We start from the raw sequence: 21432 nt of genomic DNA, 5'->3' as shown, positions 1-21432 counted from the left end.
GTGGAAGAACTTGACTGGCCAGCAGAAAGCCCTGACCTCAACCCAATCGAACACCTTTGGGATTAATTGGAATACTGACTGCGAGCCAGACCCAATCGCCCAACATCAGAGCCCGACCTCATTAATGCTTGTGGCTGAATGGAAGCAAGTCCCCGCAGCAATGTTCCAACATCTAGTGGAAAGCCTTCCCAGAAGAGTGGAGGCTGTTATAGCAGCAATGTTCCAACGTCTAGTGGAAAGCCTTCCCAGAAGAGCGGAGGCTGTTATAGCAGCAATGTTCCAACATCTAGTGGAAAGCCTTCCCAGAAGAGTGGAGGCTATTATAGCAGCAATGTTCCAATATCTAGTGGAAAGCCTTCCCAGAAGAGCGGAGGCTGTTATAGCAGCAATGTTCCAACAACTAGTGGAAAGCCTTCCCAGAAGAGTGGAGGCTGTTATAGCAGCAATGTTCCAACATCTAGTGGAAAGCCTTCCCAGAAGAGCGGAGGCTGTTATAGCAGCAATGTTCCAACATCTAGTGGAAAGCCTTCCCAGAAGAGTGGAGGCTATTATAGCAGCAATGTTCCAACATCTAGTGGAAAGCCTTCCCAGTAGAGTGGAGGCTGTTATAGCAGCAATGTTCCAACATCTAGTGGAAAGCCTTCCCAGAAGAGTGGAGGCTGTTATAGCAGCAATGGGGGAACCAAGTCCATATTAATGAGATGTTCGAGGAGCAGGTGTCCACATACTTTATGTCATGGAGTGTACTGTATGTAAAAACTACATAGACAGATAATGTTATGACTAGTGTGTGGATAGAGAGAACCTACTCTATAGTACCCAAAATAGATAATATGATAATGTTATGACTAGAGTGTGGATAGAGAGAACCTACTCTAGAGTACCCAAAAGAGATAATATGATAATGTTATGACTAGCGTGTGGATAGAGAGAACCTACTCTATAGTACCCAAAAGAGATGATATGATAATGTTATGACTAGCGTGTGGATAGAGAGAACCTACTCTATAGTACCCAAAAGAGATAATATGATAATGTTATGACTAGCGTGTGGATAGAGAGAACCTACTCTATAGTACCCAAAAGAGATAATATGATAATGTTATGACTAGCGTGTGGATAGAGAGAACCTACTCTATAGTACCCAAAAGAGATAATATGATAATGTTATGACTAGCGTGTGGATAGAGAGAACCTACTCTATAGTACCCAAAAGAGATAATATGATAATGTTATGACTAGCGTGTGGATAGAGAGAACCTACTCTATAGTACCCAAAAGAGATAATATGATAATGTTATGACTAGCGTGTGGATAGAGAGAACCTACTCTAGAGTACCCTGACTGATGTGTGTCAATAACTATTCAGATAGAAGGATCAACAGATGTATTTCCACACACAGACAGGAGAATAATACAATTAACAGAGCTACAATATTTCCCAACAACATAATGGGCAATATACTGTATTTCTATAATTTATGCAATATATCACACAATATATCACACAATATATAACACAATATATAACACAATATATAACACAATATATAACACAATATATAACACAATATATAACACAATATATAACACAATATATAACACAATATATCACACAATATATAACACAATATATCACACAATATATCACACAATATATCACACAATATATCACACAATATATCACACAATATATAACACAATATATAACACAATATATAACACAATATATCACACAATATATCACACAATATATAACACAATATATCACACAATATATTACACAATATATTACACAATATATCACACAACATATCACACAACATATAACACAATATATCACACAATATATAACACACAATATATAACACACAATATATAACACAATATATAACACAATATATCACACAATATATCACACAATATATCACACAATATATCACACAATATATCACACAATATATCACACAATATATAACACAATATATAACACAATATATAACACAATATATCACACAATATATAACACAATATATAACACAATATATCACACAATATATCACACAATATATCACACAATATATCACACAATATATCACACAATATATAACACAATATATCACACAATATATCACACAATATATCACACAATATATCACAAAATATATAACACAATATATCACACAATATATAACACAATATATAACACAATATATCACACAATATATCACACAATATATAACACAATATATAACACAATATATAACACAATATATCACACAATATATAACACAATATATCACACAATATATCACACAATATATAACACAATATATAACACAATATATAACACAATATATCACACAATATATAACACAATATATAACACAATATATAACACAATATATAACACAATATATCACACAATATATAACACAATATATCACACAATATATAACACAATATATCACACAATATATAACACAATATATAACACAATATATAACACAATATATCACACAATATATCACACAATATATCACACAATATATAACACAATATATCACACAATATATAACACAATATATAACACAATATATCACACAATATATAACACAATATATCACACAATATATCACACAATATATAACACAATATATCACACAATATATAACACACAATATATAACACACAATATATCACACAATATATAACACAATATATAACACAATATATCACACAATATATCACACAATATATAACACAATATATCACACAATATATTACACAATATATTACACAATATATCACACAACATATCACACAATATATAACACAATATATAACACAATATATAACACAATATATAACACAATATATCACACAATATATAACACAATATATAACACAATATATAACACAATATATCACACAATATATAACACACAATATATAACACACAATATATAACACAATATATAACACAATATATAACACAATATATAACACAATATATCACACAATATATAACACAATATATCACACAATATATAACACAATATATCACACAATATATCACACAATATATAACACAATATATAACACAATATATCACACAATATATAACACAATATATAACACAATATATCACACAATATATAACACACAATATATAACACACAATATATCACACAATATATAACACAATATATAACACAATATATAACACAATATATAACACAATATATCACACAATATATAACACAATATATCACACAATATATCACACAATATATAACACAATATATAACACAATATATAACACAATATATCACACAATATATAACACACAATATATAACACACAATATATAACACAATATATAACACAATATATAACACAATATATAACACAATATATCACACAATATATAACACAATATATCACACAATATATAACACAATATATAACACAATATATCACACAATATATCACACAATATATAACACAATATATAACACAATATATCACACAATATATAACATATCAATATATAACACAATATATCACACAATATATAACACACAATATATAACACACAATATATCACACAATATATAACACAATATATAACACAATATATAACACAATATATCACACAATATATAACACAATATATCACACAATATATAACACAATATATAACACAATATATCACACAATATATCACACAATATATAACACAATATATCACACAATATATAACACACAATATATCACACAATATATAACACAATATATAACACAATATATAACACAATATATAACACAATATATCACACAATATATAACACAATATATAACACAATATATCACACAATATATAACACAATATATCACACGGCTGGGGTGTATTCATTACGTCTTGAAACAGAAACCGTTTAAGAACCAAACGGAAGCTAGATCACATTATAATACATCACATGAAGCCTCTCTCTCTCAACAAAAGTGAACTGTAAACATTACACTATATTCCAAAATAATATTATGTCTATATACAGTGTTGTAACGATGTGCAAATAGTTAAAGTACAAAAGGGAAAATAAATAAACATAAATATGGGTTGTATTTATATATATATGCCATTTAGCAGACGCTTTTATCCAAAGCGACTTACAGTCATGTGTGCATACATTCTACGTATGGGTGGTCCTGGGAATCGAACCCACTACCCTGGCGTTACAAGCGCCATGCTCTACCAACTGAGCTACAGAAGGACCACATGGTGGTCGCAATGGTGTTTGTTCTTCACTGGTTGCCCTTTTCTTGTGGCAACAGGTCACACATCTTCCTGCTGTGATGGCGCACTGTGGAATTTCACCCAGTAGATATGGGAGTTTATCAAAATTGGGTTTGTTTTCAAATTCTTTGTGTATCTGTGTTATCTGAGGGAAATATGTGGTACTAATATGGTCATACATTGGGCAGGAGGTTAGGAAGTGCAGCTCAGTTCCCACCTCATTTTGTGGGCAGTGAGCACATAGCCTGTCTTCTCTTGAGAGCCAGGTCTGACTACGGCATTCTTTCTCAATAGCAAGGCTATGCTCACTGAGTCTGTACATAGTCAAAGCTTTCCTTCATTTTGGGTCAGTCACAGTGGTCAGGTACTCTGCCGCTATGTACTCTCTGTTTAGGGCCAAATAACATTCTAGTTTGCTCTGTTTTTTTGTTAATTCTTTCCAATGTGTTAAGTAATTATCTTTTGTTTTCTCATGATTTGGTCTGGTGATGGCTTTGTTATGGAAGGTTTGCTATGGAATCGCTTCCTTTTAGGTGGTTGTAGAATTTAACAGCTCTTTTCTGGATTTTGATCATTAGTGGCCTAATTCTGCTCTGCGTTCATTATTTGGTGTTTTACTTTGTACACTGAGGATATTTTTGAAGAATTCTGCATGCAGTCTCAATTTGGTGTTTGTCCCATTTTGTGAATTCTTGGTTGGTGAGCGGACCCCAGACCTCACAACCATGAAGGGTAATGGGTTCTATAACTAATTCAAGTAATTTTAGCCAGATCCTAATTGGTATGTTGAATTTTATGTTCGTTTTGATGACATAGAAGACCCTTCTTGCCTTGTCTCATCTCTCAGATCGTTTTTTAGTGTGCTCTAGGGAAACGGTGTCTAGATGGAATTTGTATTCGTGGTCTTGGCAACTGGACCTTTTTTGGAACGCCATTATTTACATTGTGGTGATAGATTGTGGTGATAGATTGTGGTGATAGATTGTGGTGATAGATTGTGGTAATAGATTGTGGTAATAGATTGTGGTGCTACATTGTGGTGATAGATTGTGGTGATAGATTGCGGTGCTAGATTGTGGTGCTAGATTGTGGTAATAGATTGTGGTGCTACATTGTGGTGATAGATTGTGGTAATAGATTGTGGTAATAGATTGTGGTGCTACATTGTGGTGATAGATTGTGGTGATAGATTGCGGTGCTAGATTGTGGTGCTAGATTGTGGTAATAGATTGTGGTGCTACATTGTGGTGATAGATTGTGGTAATAGATTGTGGTGCTAGATTGTGGTGCTACATTGTGGTAATAGATTGTGGTAAAAGATTGTGGTGCTAGATTGTGGTGCTACATTGTGGTGATAGATTGTGGTGATAGATTACGGTGCTAGATTGCGGTGCTACATTGTGGTGATAGATTGTGGTGATAGATTGTGGTAATAGATTCCAGTGCTACATTGTGGTATTGTGGTAATAGATTCCGGTGCTAGATTGTGGTAATAGATTCCGGTGCTACATTGTGGTAATAGATTGCGGTGCTACATTGTGGTAATAGATTCCAGTGCTAGATTGTGGTGATAGATTGCGGTGCTAGATTGCGGTGCTAGATTGTGGTACTAGATTGCGGTACTAGATTGTGGTGCTACTTTGTGGTAATAGATTGTGGTGCTACATTGTGGTGATAGATTGTGGTAATAGATTGTGGTGCTAGATTGTGGTGCTACATTGTGGTAATAGATTGTGGTGATAGATTGTGGTAAAAGATTGTGGTGCTAGATTGCGGTGCTACATTGTGGTAATAGATTGTGGTAATAGATTGTGGTAATAGATTGTGGTGCTACATTGTGGTGATAGATTGTGGTAATAGATTGTGGTAATAGATTGCGGTGCTAGATTGTGGTGCCACATTGTGGTAATAGATTGAGGTGCTAGATTGTGGTGCTACATTGTGGTAATAGATTGAGGTGCTAGATTGAGGTAATAGATTGCGGTGCTACATTGTGGTAATAGATTCCGGTGCTACATTGTGGTAATAGATTGCGGTGCTAGATTGTGGTGCTACTTTGTGGTAATAGATTGTGGTGCTACATTGTGGTGATAGATTGTGGTAATAGATTGTGGTGCTAGATTGTGGTGCTACATTGTGGTAATAGATGTGGTGATAGATTGTGGTAAAAGATTGTGGTGCTAGATTGCAGTGCTACATTGTGGTGATAGATTGTGGTGATAGATTACGGTGCTAGATTGCGGTGCTACATTGTGGTGATAGATTGTGGTGATAGATTGTGGTGCTACATTGTGGTTATAGATTGTTGTGATAGATTGTGGTAATAGATTGTGGTGCTACATTGTGGTAATAGATTGAGGTGCTAGATTGTGGTGCTACATTGTGGTAATAGATTGAGGTGCTAGATTGAGGTAATAGATTGCGGTGCTACATTGTGGTAATAGATTCCGGTGCTACATTGTGGTAATAGATTGCGGTGCTACATTGTGGTAATAGATTGCGGTGCTACATTGTGGTAATAGATTCCGGTGCTAGATTGCGGTAATAGATTCCGGTGCTAGATTGCGGTGCTAGATTGTGGTGCTAGATTGCGGTGCTAGATTGCGGTGCTAGATTGTGGTGCTACATTGTGGTAATAGATTGCGGTGCTAGATTGCGGTGCTAGATTGTGGTGCTACATTGTGGTAATAGATTGAGGTGCTAAATTGAGGTAATAGGTTGCGGTGCTACATTGAGGTGCTAGATTGAGGTAATAGGTTGCGGTGCTACATTGTGGTAATAGATTCCGGTGCTAGATTGCGGTGCTAGATTGCGGTGCTAGATTGCGGTGCTAGATTGCGGTGCTACATTATAACTGGACCCTCTGTGGTATTCTCCATATGCGTTGTGTTGGTTTTTACCCCGTTGACAGAGAGGAGTGGAATGAATGAGACAGGGAGGAATGATGACGGACAGTCATCACCGAGGACAACGGAATGAATCACAGGAGAAAGGAATAAGTAGCAGATGGGAAGATGAATCACCATCCTGACCTCTGACCTCTGTGCTCCCGTTTCCTTTCACTTGTAGATTATTAGAATGTGATCTCACAAGATCAGGATGGTGGAACGAGGCCACAAGACCATACAGAATATCTGTGTGCTGTAGAGTTGTTTTAAATAATACTGTAACGGCTTTCTTCTGTGGACGAAGGGGAGGACCGCAGCGTGGTTAGTGTTCATCGTGTTTAATAAAGACCATAAACGTGAACACTACAAAATACAAAACAACAAAAATGTGAAAAACCGAAACAGTCCTATCTGGTGCATAGACACAAAGACAGAAGACAACCCCTCCTAACAGACTCCACCCCCTCCCAACAGACTCCACCCCCTCCCAACAGACTCCACCCCCTCCCAACAGACTCCACCCCCTCCCAACAGACCCCACCCCCTCCCAACAGACCCCACCCCTCACCAACAGACAGTCCTATCTGGTGCAGACACACGACGACAGAAGACAACCACCCACAAAACCCAACACAAAACAGGCTACCTAAATATGGTTCCCAATCAGAGACAATGACGAACACCTGCCTCTGATTGACAACCATATCAGGGAAAACTAGGACACACAACATAGAATGCCCACTCAGCTCACGTCCTGACCAACACTAAAACAAAGAAAACACACAAGAACTATGGTCAGAACGTGACAGATACACAGGTATTGCGCTGAGTTGATGTTGTATTGTGGTTGGGATGTTGAAGTGAGATTAAGTTGTATTGTGGTTGGGATGTTGAAGTGAGATTATGTTGTATTGTGGTTGGGATGTTGAAGTGAGATTATGTTGTATTGTGGTTGGGATGTTGAAGTGAGATTATGTTGTATTGTGGTTGGGATGTTGAAGTGAGATTATGTTGTATTGTGGTTGGGATGTTGAAGTGAGATTATGTTGTATTGTGGTTGGGATGTTGAAGTGAGATTATGTTGTATTGTGGTTGGGATGTTGAAGTGAGATTATGTTGTATTGTGGTTGGGATGTTGAAGTGAGATTATGTTGTATTGTGGTTGGGATGTTGAAGTGAGATTATGTTGTATTGTGGTTGGGATGTTGAAGTGAGATTATGTTGTATTGTGGTTGGGATGTTGAAGTGAAGTTGTGATGTTGAAGTTATGTTGTATTGTGGTTGGGATGTTGAAGTGAGATTATGTTGTATTGTGGTTGGGATGTTGAAGTGAGATTATGTTGTATTGTGGTTGGGATGTTGAAGTGAGATTATGTTGTATTGTGGTTGGGATGTTGAAGTGAGATTATGTTGTATTGTGGTTGGGATGTTGAAGTGAGATTATGTTGTATTGTGGTTGGGATGTTGAAGTGAGATTATGTTGTATTGTGGTTGGGATGTTGAAGTGAGATTATGTTGTATTGTGGTTGGGATGTTGAAGTGAGATTATGTTGTATTGTGGTTGGGATGTTGAAGTGAGATTATGTTGTATTGTGGTTGGGATGTTGAAGTGAGATTATGTTGGTATTGTGGTGTTGGGATTATGTTGAAGTGAGATTATGTTGTATTGTGGTTGGGATGTTGAAGTGAGATTATGTTGTATTGTGGTTGGGATGTTGAAGTGAGATTATGTTGTATTGTGGTTGGGATGTTGAAGTGAGATTATGTTGTATTGTGGTTGGGATGTTGAAGTGAGATTATGTTGTATTGTTATGGTTGTGGATGTTGAAGTGAGATTATGTTGTATTGTGGTTGGGATGTTGAAGTGATTATGTTGTATTGATTATGTTGTTGTATTGTGGTTGGGATGTTGAAGTGAGATTATGTTGTATTGTGGTTGGGATGTTGAAGTGAGATTATGTTGTATTGTGGTTGGGATGTTGAAGTGAGATTATGTTGTATTGTGGTTGGGATGTTGAAGTGAGATTATGTTGTATTGTGGTTGGGATGTTGAAGGAGATGTTGTGGTTGGGATGTTGAAGTGAGATTATGTTGTATTGTGGTTGGGATGTTGAAGTGAGATTATGTTGTATTGTGGTTGGGATGTTGAAGTGAGATTATGTTGTATTGTGGTTGGGATGTTGAAGTGAGATTATGTTGTATTGTGGTTGGGATGTTGAAGTGAGATTATGTTGTATTGTGGTTGGGATGTTGAAGTGAGATTATGTTGTATTGTGGTTGGGATGTTGAAGTGAGATTATGTTGTATTGTGGTTGGGATGTTGAAGTGAGATTATGTTGTATTGTGGTTGGGATGTTGAAGTAAGATGTGAATTGACATACGGCTAACTGACAAGATAATGGAAACACAAGTAAATGAGGGATACAAAGAATATTGAAATCAGTTGCTTCCACACAGGTGAGGTTCCTGAGTTAATTAAGCAATTAACATCCCATAAACCCTGGCAACAAAAACGCCAACTGATGGAATTTCTCATGGAAGAATGGTGTCGTATTGTGGTTGGGATTCCTCCAATGTTGATGTTCCAGACACTATGTTGAATCTATAGAATGAGATTATGTTGTATTCCTCCAATGGGATGTTCCAGACACTATGTTGAATCTATTGGGATGTTGAATGGTGTCGTATTCCTCCAATCGGATGTTCCAGACACTTGTAGAATCTATAGAATGGTGTTTATTCCTCCAATTGGGATGTTCCAGTACTTGTAGAATCTATAGAATGTTGTGTGGTTGGGATTCCTCCAAGTGAGTTCCAGACACTTGTAGAATCTATAGAATGGTGGTTGCATTCCTCCAATCGAGTTCCAGACACTTGTAGAATCTATAGAATGGTGTCGGATTCCTCCAATCGAGTTCCAGACACTTGTAGAATCTATAGAATGGTGTGAGATTATGTTGTATTGTGGTTGGGATTCCTCCAATTATGTCGAGAAGTTCCAGACACTTGTAGAATCTATAGAATGGTGTCGTTGGGATTCCTCCAATCGAGTTCCAGACACTTTGAAGTGAGATTATGTTGTAATGTTGAAGTGAGAATGGTGTCCCATTCCTCCAATCGAGTTCCAGACACTTGTAGAATCTTGAAGTAGAATGGTGTGGTTGGGATTCCTCCAATCGAGTTCCAGACACTTGTTGAATCTATAGAATGTTGTCGCATTCCTCCAATCGAAGTTCCAGACACTTGTAGAATCTTGATAGAATGTTGTGTGCAATCCTCCAATCGAGTTCCAGACACTTGTAGAATCTATAGAATGGTGTTGGGATTCCTCCAATGAGTTCCAAACACTTGTAGAATCTATAGAATGGTGTCGCATTCCTCCAATGAGTTAGACACTTGTAGAATCTATAGAATGGTGTCGTTGGGATTCCTCCAATCGAGTTCCAGACACTTGTAGAATCTATAGAATGGTGTCGGGATGTCCTCCAATCGAGTTCCAGACACTTGTAGAATCTATAGAATGGTGTCGGGATTCCTCCAATCGAGTTCCAGACACTTGTAGAATCTATAGAATGGTGTCGCATTCCTCCAATCGAGTTCCAGACACTTGTAGAATCTATAGAATGGTGGTCGGGATTCCTCCAATCGAGTTCCAGACACTTGTAGAATCTATAGAATGGTGTCCCATTCCTCCAATCGAGTTAGACACTTGTAGAATCTATAGAATGGTGTCGTATTCCTCCAATCGAGTTCCAGACACTTGTAGAATCTATAGAATGGTGTCGTGATCCCTCCAATCGAGTTCCAGACACTTGTAGAATCTATAGAATGGTGTGGGATGTCCTCCAATGAGTTTCAGACATTTGTAGAATCTATAGAATGGTGTGCATTCCTCCAATCGAGTTCCAGACACTTGTAGAATCTATAGAATGGTGTCGTATTGTTTGGGATGTTGAAGTATTAGATGTTGTGAATTGATTCGGCTCCAAGATTCCAGACACTTGTAGAATCTATAGAATGGTGTCGCATTCCTCCAATCGAGTTCCAGACACTTGGGATAGAATCTATAGAATGTTGTGTCGCATTCCTCCAATCGAGTTCCAGACACTTGTAGAATCTATAGAATGGTGTCGCATTCCTCCAATCAAGTTCCAGACACTTGTAGAATCTATAGAATGGTGTCGCATTCCTCCAATCGAGTTTCAGACACTTGTAGAATCTATAGAATGGTGTCGCATTCCTCCAATCGAGTTCCAGACACTTGTAGAATCTATAGAATGGTGTCGCATTCCTCCAATCGAGTTCCAACACTTGTAGAATCTATAGAATGGTGTCGCATTCCTCCAATCGAGTTGACACTTGTAGAATCTATAGAATGGTGTCGCATTCCTCCAATCGAGTTCCAGACACTTGTAGAATCTATAGAATGGTGTCGCATTCCTCCAATCGAGTTCCAGACACTTGTAGAATCTATAGAATGGTGTCCCATTCCTCCAATCGAGTTCCAGACACTTGTAGAATCTATAGAATGGTGTCGCATTCCTCCAATCGAGTTCCAGACACTTGTAGAATCTATAGAATGGTGTCGCATTCCTCCAATCGAGTTCCAGACACTTGTAGAATCTATAGAATGGTGTCGCATTCCTCCAATCGAGTTCCAGACACTTGTAGAATCTATAGAATGGTGTCGCATTCCTCCAATCGAGTTCCAGACACTTGTAGAATCTATAGAATGGTGTCGCATTCCTCCAATCGAGTTCCAGACACTTGTAGAATCTATAGAATGGTGTCGCATTCCTCCAATCGAGTTCCAGACACTTGTAGAATCTATAGAATGGTGTCGCATTCCTCCAATCGAGTTCCAGACACTTGTAGAATCTATAGAATGGTGTCGCATTCCTCCAATCGAGTTCCAGACACTTGTAGAATCTATAGAATGGTGTCCCATCCCTCCAATCGAGTTCCAGACACTTGTAGAATCTATGCCAAGGTGCATTGAACCTGTTCTGATTGGTGGTGGCCTAACGCCCCCCAACGCCCCCCATTGAACCTGTTCTGATTGGTGGTGGCCCAACGCCCCCCATTGAACCTGTTCTGATTGGTGGTGGCCCAACGCCCCCTATTGAACCTGTTCTGATTGGTGGTGGCCTAACGCCCCCCAACGCCCCCCATTGAACCTGTTCTGATTGGTGGTGGCCCAACGCCCCCCATTGAACCTGTTCTGATTGGTGGAGGCCCAACGCCCCCCATTGAACCTGTTCTGATTGGTGGTGGCCCAACGCCCCCCATTGAACCTGTTCTGATTGGTGGTGGCCCAACGCCCCCAACGCCCCCATTGAACCTGTTCTGATTGGTGGTGGCCCAACGCCCCCCATTGAACCTGTTCTGATTGGTGGAGGCCCAACGCCCCCCATTGAACCTGTTCTGATTGGTGGTGGCCCAACGCCCCCCATTGAACCTGTTCTGATTGGTGGAGGCCCAACGCCCCCCATTGAACCTGTTCTGATTGGTGGTGGCCCAACGCCCCCCAACGCCCCCCATTGAACCTGTTCTGATTGGTGGTGGCCCAACGCCCCCTATTGAACCTGTTCTGATTGGTGGTGGCCCAACGCCCCCCATTGACCCTGTTCTGATTGGTGGTGGCCCAACGCCCCCCATTGAACCTGTTCTGATTGGTGGTGGCCCAACGCCCCCCAACGCCCCCCATTGAACCTGTTCTGATTGGTGGTGGCCCAACGCCCCCATTGAACCTGTTCTGATTGGTGGTGGCCCAACGCCCCCGCCCCCATTGAACCTGTTCTGATTGGTGGTGGCCTAACGCCCCCCAACGCCCCCCATTGAACCTGTTCTGATTGGTGGTGGCCCAACGCCCCCAACGCCCCCATTGAACCTGTTCTGATTGGTGGTGGCCCAACGCCCCCATTGAACATGTTCTGATTGGTGGAGGCCCAACGCCCCCATTGAACCTGTTCTGATTGGTGGTGGCCCCCAACGCCCCCATTGAACATGTTCTGATTGGTGGTGGCCCAACGCCCCCTATTGAACCTGTTCTGATTGGTGGTGGCCCAACGCCCCCCAACGCCCCCCATTGAACCTGTTCTGATTGGTGGAGGCCCAACGCCCCCGCCCCCATTGAACCTGTTCGGACTGGTGGTGTCCCAACGCCCCCAACGCCCCCGATTGAACATGTTCTGATTGGTGGTGGCCCAACGCCCCCCATTGAACATGTTCTGATTGGTGGTGGCCCAACGCCCCCTATTGAACCTGTTCTGATTGGTGGTGGCCCAACGCCCCCCAACGCCCCCCATTGAACCTGTTCTGATTGGTGGTGGCCCAACGCCCCCCAACGCCCCCCATTGAACCTGTTCTGATTGGTGGAGGCCCAACGCCCCCTATTGAACCTGTTCTGATTGGTGGTGGCCTAACGCCCCCCAACGCCCCCCATTGAACATGTTCTGATTGGTGGTGGCCCAACGCCCCCAACGCCCCCATTGAACCTGTTCTGATTGGTGGAGGCCCAACGCCCCCTATTGAACCTGTTCTGATTGGTGGTGGCCTAACGCCCCCCCCAACGCCCCCATTGAACCTGTTCTGATTGGTGGTGGCCCAACGCCCCCATTGAACCTGTTCCCCCAACGCCCCCATTGAACCTGTTCTGATTGGTGGTGGCCCAACGCCCCCAACGCCCCCATTGAACATGTTCTGATTGGTGGTGGCCCAACGCCCCCATTGAACCCCCAACGCCCCCATTGAACCTGTTCTGATTGGTGGTGGCCCAACGCCCCCATTGAACATGTTCTGATTGGTGGAGGCCCAACGCCCCCATTGAACCTGTTCTGATTGGTGGTGGCCCAACGCCCCCATTGAACCTGTTCTGATTGGTGGTGGCCCAACGCCCCCATTGAACCTGTTCTGATTGGTGGTGGCCCAACGCCCCCATTGAACCTGTTCTGATTGGTGGTGGCCCAACGCCCCCATTGAACCTGTTCTGATTGGTGGTGGCCCAACGCCCCCATTGAACCTGTTCTGATTGGTGGAGGCCCAACGCCCCCATTGAACCTGTTCTGATTGGTGGTGGCCCAACGCCCCCATTGAACCTGTTCTGATTGGTGGTGGCCCAACGCCCCCATTGAACCTGTTCTGATTGGTGGTGGCCCAACGCCCCCATTGAACCTGTTCTGATTGGTGGAGGCCCAACGCCCCCATTGAACCTGTTCTGATTGGTGGTGGCCCAACGCCCCCCATTGAACATGTTCTGATTGGTGGTGGCCCAACGCCCCCATTGAACCTGTTCTGATTGGTGGTGGCCCAACGCCCCCCCAACGCCCCCATTGAACATGTTCTGATTGGTGGTGGCCCAACGCCCCCATTGAACCTGTTCTGATTGGTGGAGGCCCAACGCCCCCATTGAACCTGTTCTGATTGGTGGAGGCCTGGCCCAACGCCCCCATTGAACCTGTTCTGATTGGTGGTGGCCCAACGCCCCCCAACATTGAACCTGTTCTGATTGGTGGAGGCCCAACGCCCCCATTGAACCTGTTCTGATTGGTGGTGGCCCAACGCCCCCATTGAACCTGTTCTGATTGGTGGTGGCCTAACGCCCCCAACGCCCCCATTGAACCTGTTCTGATTGGTGGAGGCCCAACGCCCCCATTGAACCTGTTCTGATTGGTGGTGGCCCCCCAACGCCCCCATTGAACCTGTTCTGATTGGTGGTGGCCCAACGCCCCCATTGAACCTGTTCTGATTGGTGGTGGCCCCCAACGCCCCCATTGAACCTGTTCTGATTGGTGGAGGCCCAACGCCCCCATTGAACCTGTTCTGATTGGTGGTGGCCCAACGCCCCCATTGAACCTGTTCTGATTGGTGGTGGCCCAACGCCCCCATTGAACCTGTTCTGATTGGTGGTGGCCCAACGCCCCCATTGAACCTGTTCTGATTGGTGGTGGCCTAACGCCCAACGCCCCCATTGAACCTGTTCTGATTGGTGGTGGCCCAACGCCCCCCATTGAACCTGTTCTGATTGGTGGTGGCCTAACGCCCCCCAACGCCCCCCATTGAACCTGTTCTGATTGGTGGTGGCCCAACGCCCCCCATTGAACCTGTTCTGATTGGTGGTGGCCTAACGCCCCCCAACGCCCCCATTGAACCTGTTCTGATTGGTGGTGGCCCAACGCCCCCCATTGAACCTGTTCTGATTGGTGGTGGCCTAACGCCCCCCAACGCCCCCCATTGAACCTGTTCTGATTGGTGGTGGCCCAACGCCCCCCATTGAACCTGTTCTGATTGGTGGTGGCCCAACGCCCCCCATTGAACCTGTTCTGATTGGTGGTGGCCCAACGCCCCCATTGAACCTGTTCTGATTGGTGGTGGCCCAACGCCCCCCATTGAACCTGTTCTGATTGGTGGAGGCCCAACGCCCCCCATTGAACATGTTCTGATTGGTGGAGGCCCAACGCCCCCCATTGAACCTGTTCTGATTGGTGGTGGCCCAACGCCCCCCATTGAACCTGTTCTGATTGAAACGCCCCCATTGAACCTGTTCTGATTGGTGGTGGCCTAACGCCCCCATTGAACCTGTTCTGATTGGTGGTGGCCCAACGCCCCCATTGAACCTGTTCTGATTGGTGGTGGCCCAACGCCCCCATTGAACCTGTTCTGATTGGTGGTGGCCCAACGCCCCCATTGAACCTGTTCTGATTGGTGGTGGCCCAACGCCCCCATTGAACCTGTTCTGATTGGTGGTGGCCCAACGCCCCCATTGAACCTGTTCTGATTGGTGGTGGCCCAACGCCCCCATTGAACCTGTTCTGATTGGTGGTGGCCCCCCCAACGCCCCCATTGAACCTGTTCTGATTGGTGGTGGCCCAACGCCCCCATTGAACCTGTTCTGATTGGTGGTGGCCCAACGCCCCGCCCCCATTGAACCTGTTCTGATTGGTGGTGGCCCAACGCCCCCATTGAACCTGTTCTGATTGGTGGTGGCCCAACGCCCCCATTGAACCTGTTCTGATTGGTGGTGGCCCAACGCCCCCATTGAACCTGTTCTGATTGGTGGTGGCCCAACGCCCCCATTGAACCTGTTCTGATTGGTGGTGGCCCAACGCCCCCCCATTGAACCTGTTCTGATTGGTGGTGGCCCACGCCCCCATTGAACCTGTTCTGATTGGTGGTGGCCCAACGCCCCCATTGAACCTGTTCTGATTGGTGGTGGCCCAACGCCCCCATTGAACCTGTTCTGATTGGTGGTGGCCCAACGCCCCCATTGAACCTGTTCTGATTGGTGGTGGCCCAACGCCCCCATTGAACCTGTTCTGATTGGTGGTGGCCCAACGCCCCCATTGAACCTGTTCTGATTGGTGGTGGCCCAACGCCCCCATTGAACATGTTCTGATTGGTGGAGGCCCAACGCCCCCATTGAACATTCTGATTGGTGGTGGCCCAACGCCCCCGCCCCCCATTGAACCTGTTCTGATTGGTGGTGGCCCAACGCCCCCATTGAACCTGTTCTGATTGGTGGTGGCCCAACGCCCCCCATTGAACATGTTCTGATTGGTGGAGGCCCAACGCCCCCATTGAACCTGTTCTGATTGGTGGTGGCCCAACGCCCCCCATTGAACCTGTTCTGATTGGTGGTGGCCCAACGCCCCCATTGAACCTGTTCTGATTGGTGGTGGCCCAACGCCCGCCCCTATTGAACCTGAACCTTCTGATTGGTGGTGGCCCAACGCCCCCCCAACGCCCCCATTGAACATGTTCTGATTGGTGGTGGCCCAACGCCCCCCAACGCCCCCTATTGAACCTGTTCTGATTGGTGGTGGCCCAACGCCCCCAACGCCCCCCATTGAACCTGTTCTGATTGGTGGAGGCCCAACGCCCCCCATTGAACCTGTTCTGATTGGTGGTGGCCCAACGCCCCCATTGAACCTGTTCTGATTGGTGGTGGCCCAACGCCCCCTATTGAACCTGTTCTGATTGGTGGTGGCCCAACGCCCCCCAACGCCCCCTATTGAACCTGTTCTGATTGGTGGAGGCCCAACGCCCCCTATTGAACATGTTCTGATTGGTGGAGGCCCAACGCCCCCTATTGAACCTGTTCTGATTGGTGGTGGCCCAACGCCCCCATTGAACCTGTTCTGATTGGTGGTGGCCCCCCCAACGCCCCCCATTGAACCTGTTCTGATTGGTGGAGGCCCAACGCCCCCATTGAACCTGTTCTGATTGGTGGTGGCCCAACGCCCCCCATTGAACCTGTTCTGATTGGTGGTGGCCCAACGCCCCCCATTGAACCTGTTCTGATTGGTGGTGGCCCAACGCCCCCCATTGAACCTGTTCTGATTGGTGGAGGCCCAACGCCCCCCATTGAACCTGTTCTGATTGGTGGTGGCCCAACGCCCCCCATTGAACCTGTTCTGATTGGTGGTGGCCCAACGCCCCCCATTGAACCTGTTCTGATTGGTGGTGGCCCAACGCCCCCCATTGAACCTGTTCTGATTGGTGGTGGCCCAACGCCCCCCATTGAACCTGTTCTGATTGGTGGTGGCCCAACGCCCCCCAACGCCCCCCATTGAACCTGTTCTGATTGGTGGTGGCCCAACGCCCCCCATTGAACCTGTTCTGATTGGTGGTGGCCCAACGCCCCCCATTGAACCTGTTCTGATTGGTGGTGGCCCAACGCCCCCCATTGAACCTGTTCTGATTGGTGGTGGCCCAACGCCCCCCATTGAACCTGTTCTGATTGGTGGTGGCCCAACGCCCCCCATTGAACCTGTTCTGATTGGTGGTGGCCCAACGCCCCCCATTGAACCTGTTCTGATTGGTGGTGGCCCAACGCCCCCATTGAACCTGTTCTGATTGGTGGTGGCCCAACGCCCCCATTGAACCTGTTCTGATTGGTGGTGGCCCAACGCCCCCATTGAACCTGTTCTGATTGGTGGTGGCCCAACGCCCCCATTGAACCTGTTCTGATTGGTGGTGGCCCAACGCCCCCATTGAACCTGTTCTGATTGGTGGTGGCCCAACGCCCCCATTGAACCTGTTCTGATTGGTGGTGGCCCAACGCCCCCATTGAACCTGTTCTGATTGGTGGTGGCCCAACGCCCCCATTGAACCTGTTCTGATTGGTGGTGGCCCAACGCCCCCATTGAACCTGTTCTGATTGGTGGTGGCCCAACGCCCCCATTGAACCTGTTCTGATTGGTGGTGGCCCAACGCCCCCCTGTTCATTGAACCTGTTCTGATTGGTGGTGGCCCAACGCCCCCATTGAACCTGTTCTGATTGGTGGTGGCCCAACGCCCCCATTGAACCTGTTCTGATTGGTGGTGGCCCAACGCCCCCATTGAACCTGTTCTGATTGGTGGTGGCCCAACGCCCCCATTGAACCTGTTCTGATTGGTGGTGGCCCAACGCCCCCATTGAACCTGTTCTGATTGGTGGTGGCCCAACGCCCCCATTGAACCTGTTCTGATTGGTGGTGGCCCAACGCCCCCATTGAACCTGTTCTGATTGGTGGTGGCCCAACGCCCCCATTGAACCTGTTCTGATTGGTGGTGGCCCAACGCCCCCATTGAACCTGTTCTGATTGGTGGTGGCCCAACGCCCCCATTGAACCTGTTCTGATTGGTGGTGGCCCAACGCCCCCATTGAACCTGTTCTGATTGGTGGTGGCCCAACGCCCCCATTGAACCTGTTCTGATTGGTGGTGGCCCAACGCCCCCATTGAACCTGTTCTGATTGGTGGTGGCCCAACGCCCCCATTGAACCTGTTCTGATTGGTGGTGGCCCAACGCCCCCATTGAACCTGTTCTGATTGGTGGTGGCCCAACGCCCCCATTGAACCTGTTCTGATTGGTGGTGGCCCAACGCCCCCATTGAACCTGTTCTGATTGGTGGTGGCCCAACGCCCCCATTGAACCTGTTCTGATTGGTGGTGGCCCAACGCCCCCATTGAACCTGTTCTGATTGGTGGTGGCCCAACGCCCCCATTGAACCTGTTCTGATTGGTGGTGGCCCCCCATTGAAACGCCCCCCCATTGAACCTGTTCTGATTGGTGGTGGCCCAACGCCCCCCATTGAACCTGTTCTGATTGGTGGTGGCCCAACGCCCCCCATTGAACCTGTTCTGATTGGTGGTGGCCCAACGCCCCCCATTGAACCTGTTCTGATTGGTGGTGGCCCAACGCCCCCCATTGAACCTGTTCTGATTGGTGGTGGCCCAACGCCCCCCATTGAACCTGTTCTGATTGGTGGTGGCCCAACGCCCCCCATTGAACCTGTTCTGATTGGTGGTGGCCCAACGCCCCCCATTGAACCTGTTCTGATTGGTGGTGGCCCAACGCCCCCCATTGAACCTGTTCTGATTGGTGGTGGCCCAACGCCCCCCATTGAACCTGTTCTGATTGGTGGTGGCCCAACGCCCCCCATTGAACCTGTTCTGATTGGTGGTGGCCCAACGCCCCCCATTGAACCTGTTCTGATTGGTGGTGGCCCAACGCCCCCCATTGAACCTGTTCTGATTGGTGGTGGCCCAACGCCCCCCATTGAACCTGTTCTGATTGGTGGTGGCCTAACGCCCCCATTGAACCTGTTCTGATTGGTGGTGGCCCAACGCCCCCCATTGAACCTGTTCTGATTGGTGGTGGCCCAACGCCCCCCATTGAACCTGTTCTGATTGGTGGAGGCCCAACGCCCCCCATTGAACCTGTTCTGATTGGTGGTGGCCCAACGCCCCCCATTGAACCTGTTCTGATTGGTGGTGGCCCAACGCCCCCCATTGAACCTGTTCTGATTGGTGGTGGTCCAACGCCCCCCATTGAACCTGTTCTGATTGGTGGAGGCCCAACGCCCCACTTGATGTTGGTGTTTCCTTTATTGTGTCCGTTACCTGTCACTCTGTGATGTGGTTTACTTGGAGGATGTGAGAAAGATAGTTCACCACTGAATGGCATTGTCTTGTTGTGAGCTACTGACCTTTAATGTCTTCAATGACACAGATCTGGTTCTGACGTGTGTGTGTGTGTGTGTGTGTGTGTGTGTGTGTGTGTGTGTGTGTGTGTGTGTGTGTGTGTGTGTGTGTGTGCAGGTCGTGCGGAGTCCGAGCTGAAGAACTTCAGTCCCCACTACAGGCAGCAGTACTTTGTAGCCTTCTTCTCTCAGCTGCAGGAGGAGGTGGAGCAACACAAAGAGACACACACTCAGCTCCTTAAACAGAGGGTAAGACGCACACACACACACACACACACACACACACACACACCACCTCTCTAATTCAGAGGGGTTAAATGCAGAAGACTCATTTGTGCGAAAAGTGCAATTCAATCCCAGAACCACAGTAAAGGACCTTGTGAAGATGCTGGAGGAAACGGGTACAAAAGTATCTATATCCACAGTAAATCGCGTCCTAAATCGACATAACCTGAAAGGCCGCTCAGCAAGGAAGAAGCCACTGCTCCAAAACCGCCATAGAAAAGCCAGACTAAGCAACTACACATGGGGACAAAGATCGTACTTTTTGGAGAAATGTCTGCTGAAACAATAATATAACTGTTTGACCATAATGACCATTGTTATGTTTGGAGGAAAAAGGGGAGGCTTGCAAGTCGAAGAGCACCATCCCAAACGTGAAGCACGGGGATGGCAGCATCATGTTGTGGGGGTGCTTTTCTGCAGGAGGGACTGGTGCACTTCATAAAATAGATGGCATCATGAGGAGGGGAAATTGTGTGGATATATTGAAGCAACATCTCAAGACATCAGTCAGGAAGTTAAAGCTTGGTCGCAAATGGGTCTTCCAAATGGACAATGATCCCAAGCATACTTCCAGTCAAGATTCTAGCAGCCGTGTTTAGCACTAACTGAAGTTTATTTAGTGCTTTATCCGGGTAGCTGGAAAGTAGAGCATTGCAGTAGTCTAACCTAGAAGTGACGACAAGCATAGCACAGGTATAACCATCAAGATTAATTGTCAGATTCAACAGAAGATCTCTTTGTTTCTTGGGACCTAGAACTAGCATCTCTGTTTTGTCCGAGTTGAAAAGTAGAACATTTGCCGCCATCCACTTCCTTATGTCTGAAACACAGGCTTCCAGGGAGGGCAATTTTGGGGCTTCACCATGTTTCATCGAAATGTACAGCTCTGTGTCATCCGCATAGCGGTGAAAGTTAACATTCTGTTTCTGAATGACATCACCAAGAGGTAAAATATATAGTGAAAACAATAGTGGTCCTAAAACGGAGCCTTGAGG

At 45.6% G+C, this 21432-nt stretch overlaps 1 protein-coding gene and 1 long non-coding RNA gene across 2 annotated transcripts in view; one reads left to right on the top strand and one right to left on the bottom strand.

The window, feature by feature from the left end:
* LOC118402464 (protein Niban 1-like) overlaps positions 1-21432 on the top strand; it is a 75007-nt gene that overhangs the window by 13424 nt on the left and 40151 nt on the right. The window contains 1 exon segment of the mRNA XM_052511134.1: positions 20271-20401. Coding sequence (XP_052367094.1) covers positions 20271-20401 — 131 coding nt within the window.
* Positions 11946-20250, bottom strand: LOC127925800 (uncharacterized). Its single transcript, XR_008122257.1, has 8 exons — positions 20007-20250; positions 19851-19889; positions 17440-17556; positions 17116-17281; positions 13551-13589; positions 12647-12685; positions 12569-12607; positions 11946-12443 (listed from the first exon to the last, which is right to left on the bottom strand). It is a non-coding gene; the product is annotated as an uncharacterized LOC127925800 (long non-coding RNA).

Source organism: Oncorhynchus keta, unplaced genomic scaffold (genome assembly GCF_023373465.1).
Source record: "Oncorhynchus keta strain PuntledgeMale-10-30-2019 unplaced genomic scaffold, Oket_V2 Un_contig_6276_pilon_pilon, whole genome shotgun sequence".
Lineage (NCBI taxonomy): Eukaryota > Metazoa > Chordata > Actinopteri > Salmoniformes > Salmonidae > Oncorhynchus > Oncorhynchus keta.
Note: the sequence above shows the minus strand (reverse complement) of the source record. Positions and strands in the feature narration are given on the sequence as shown.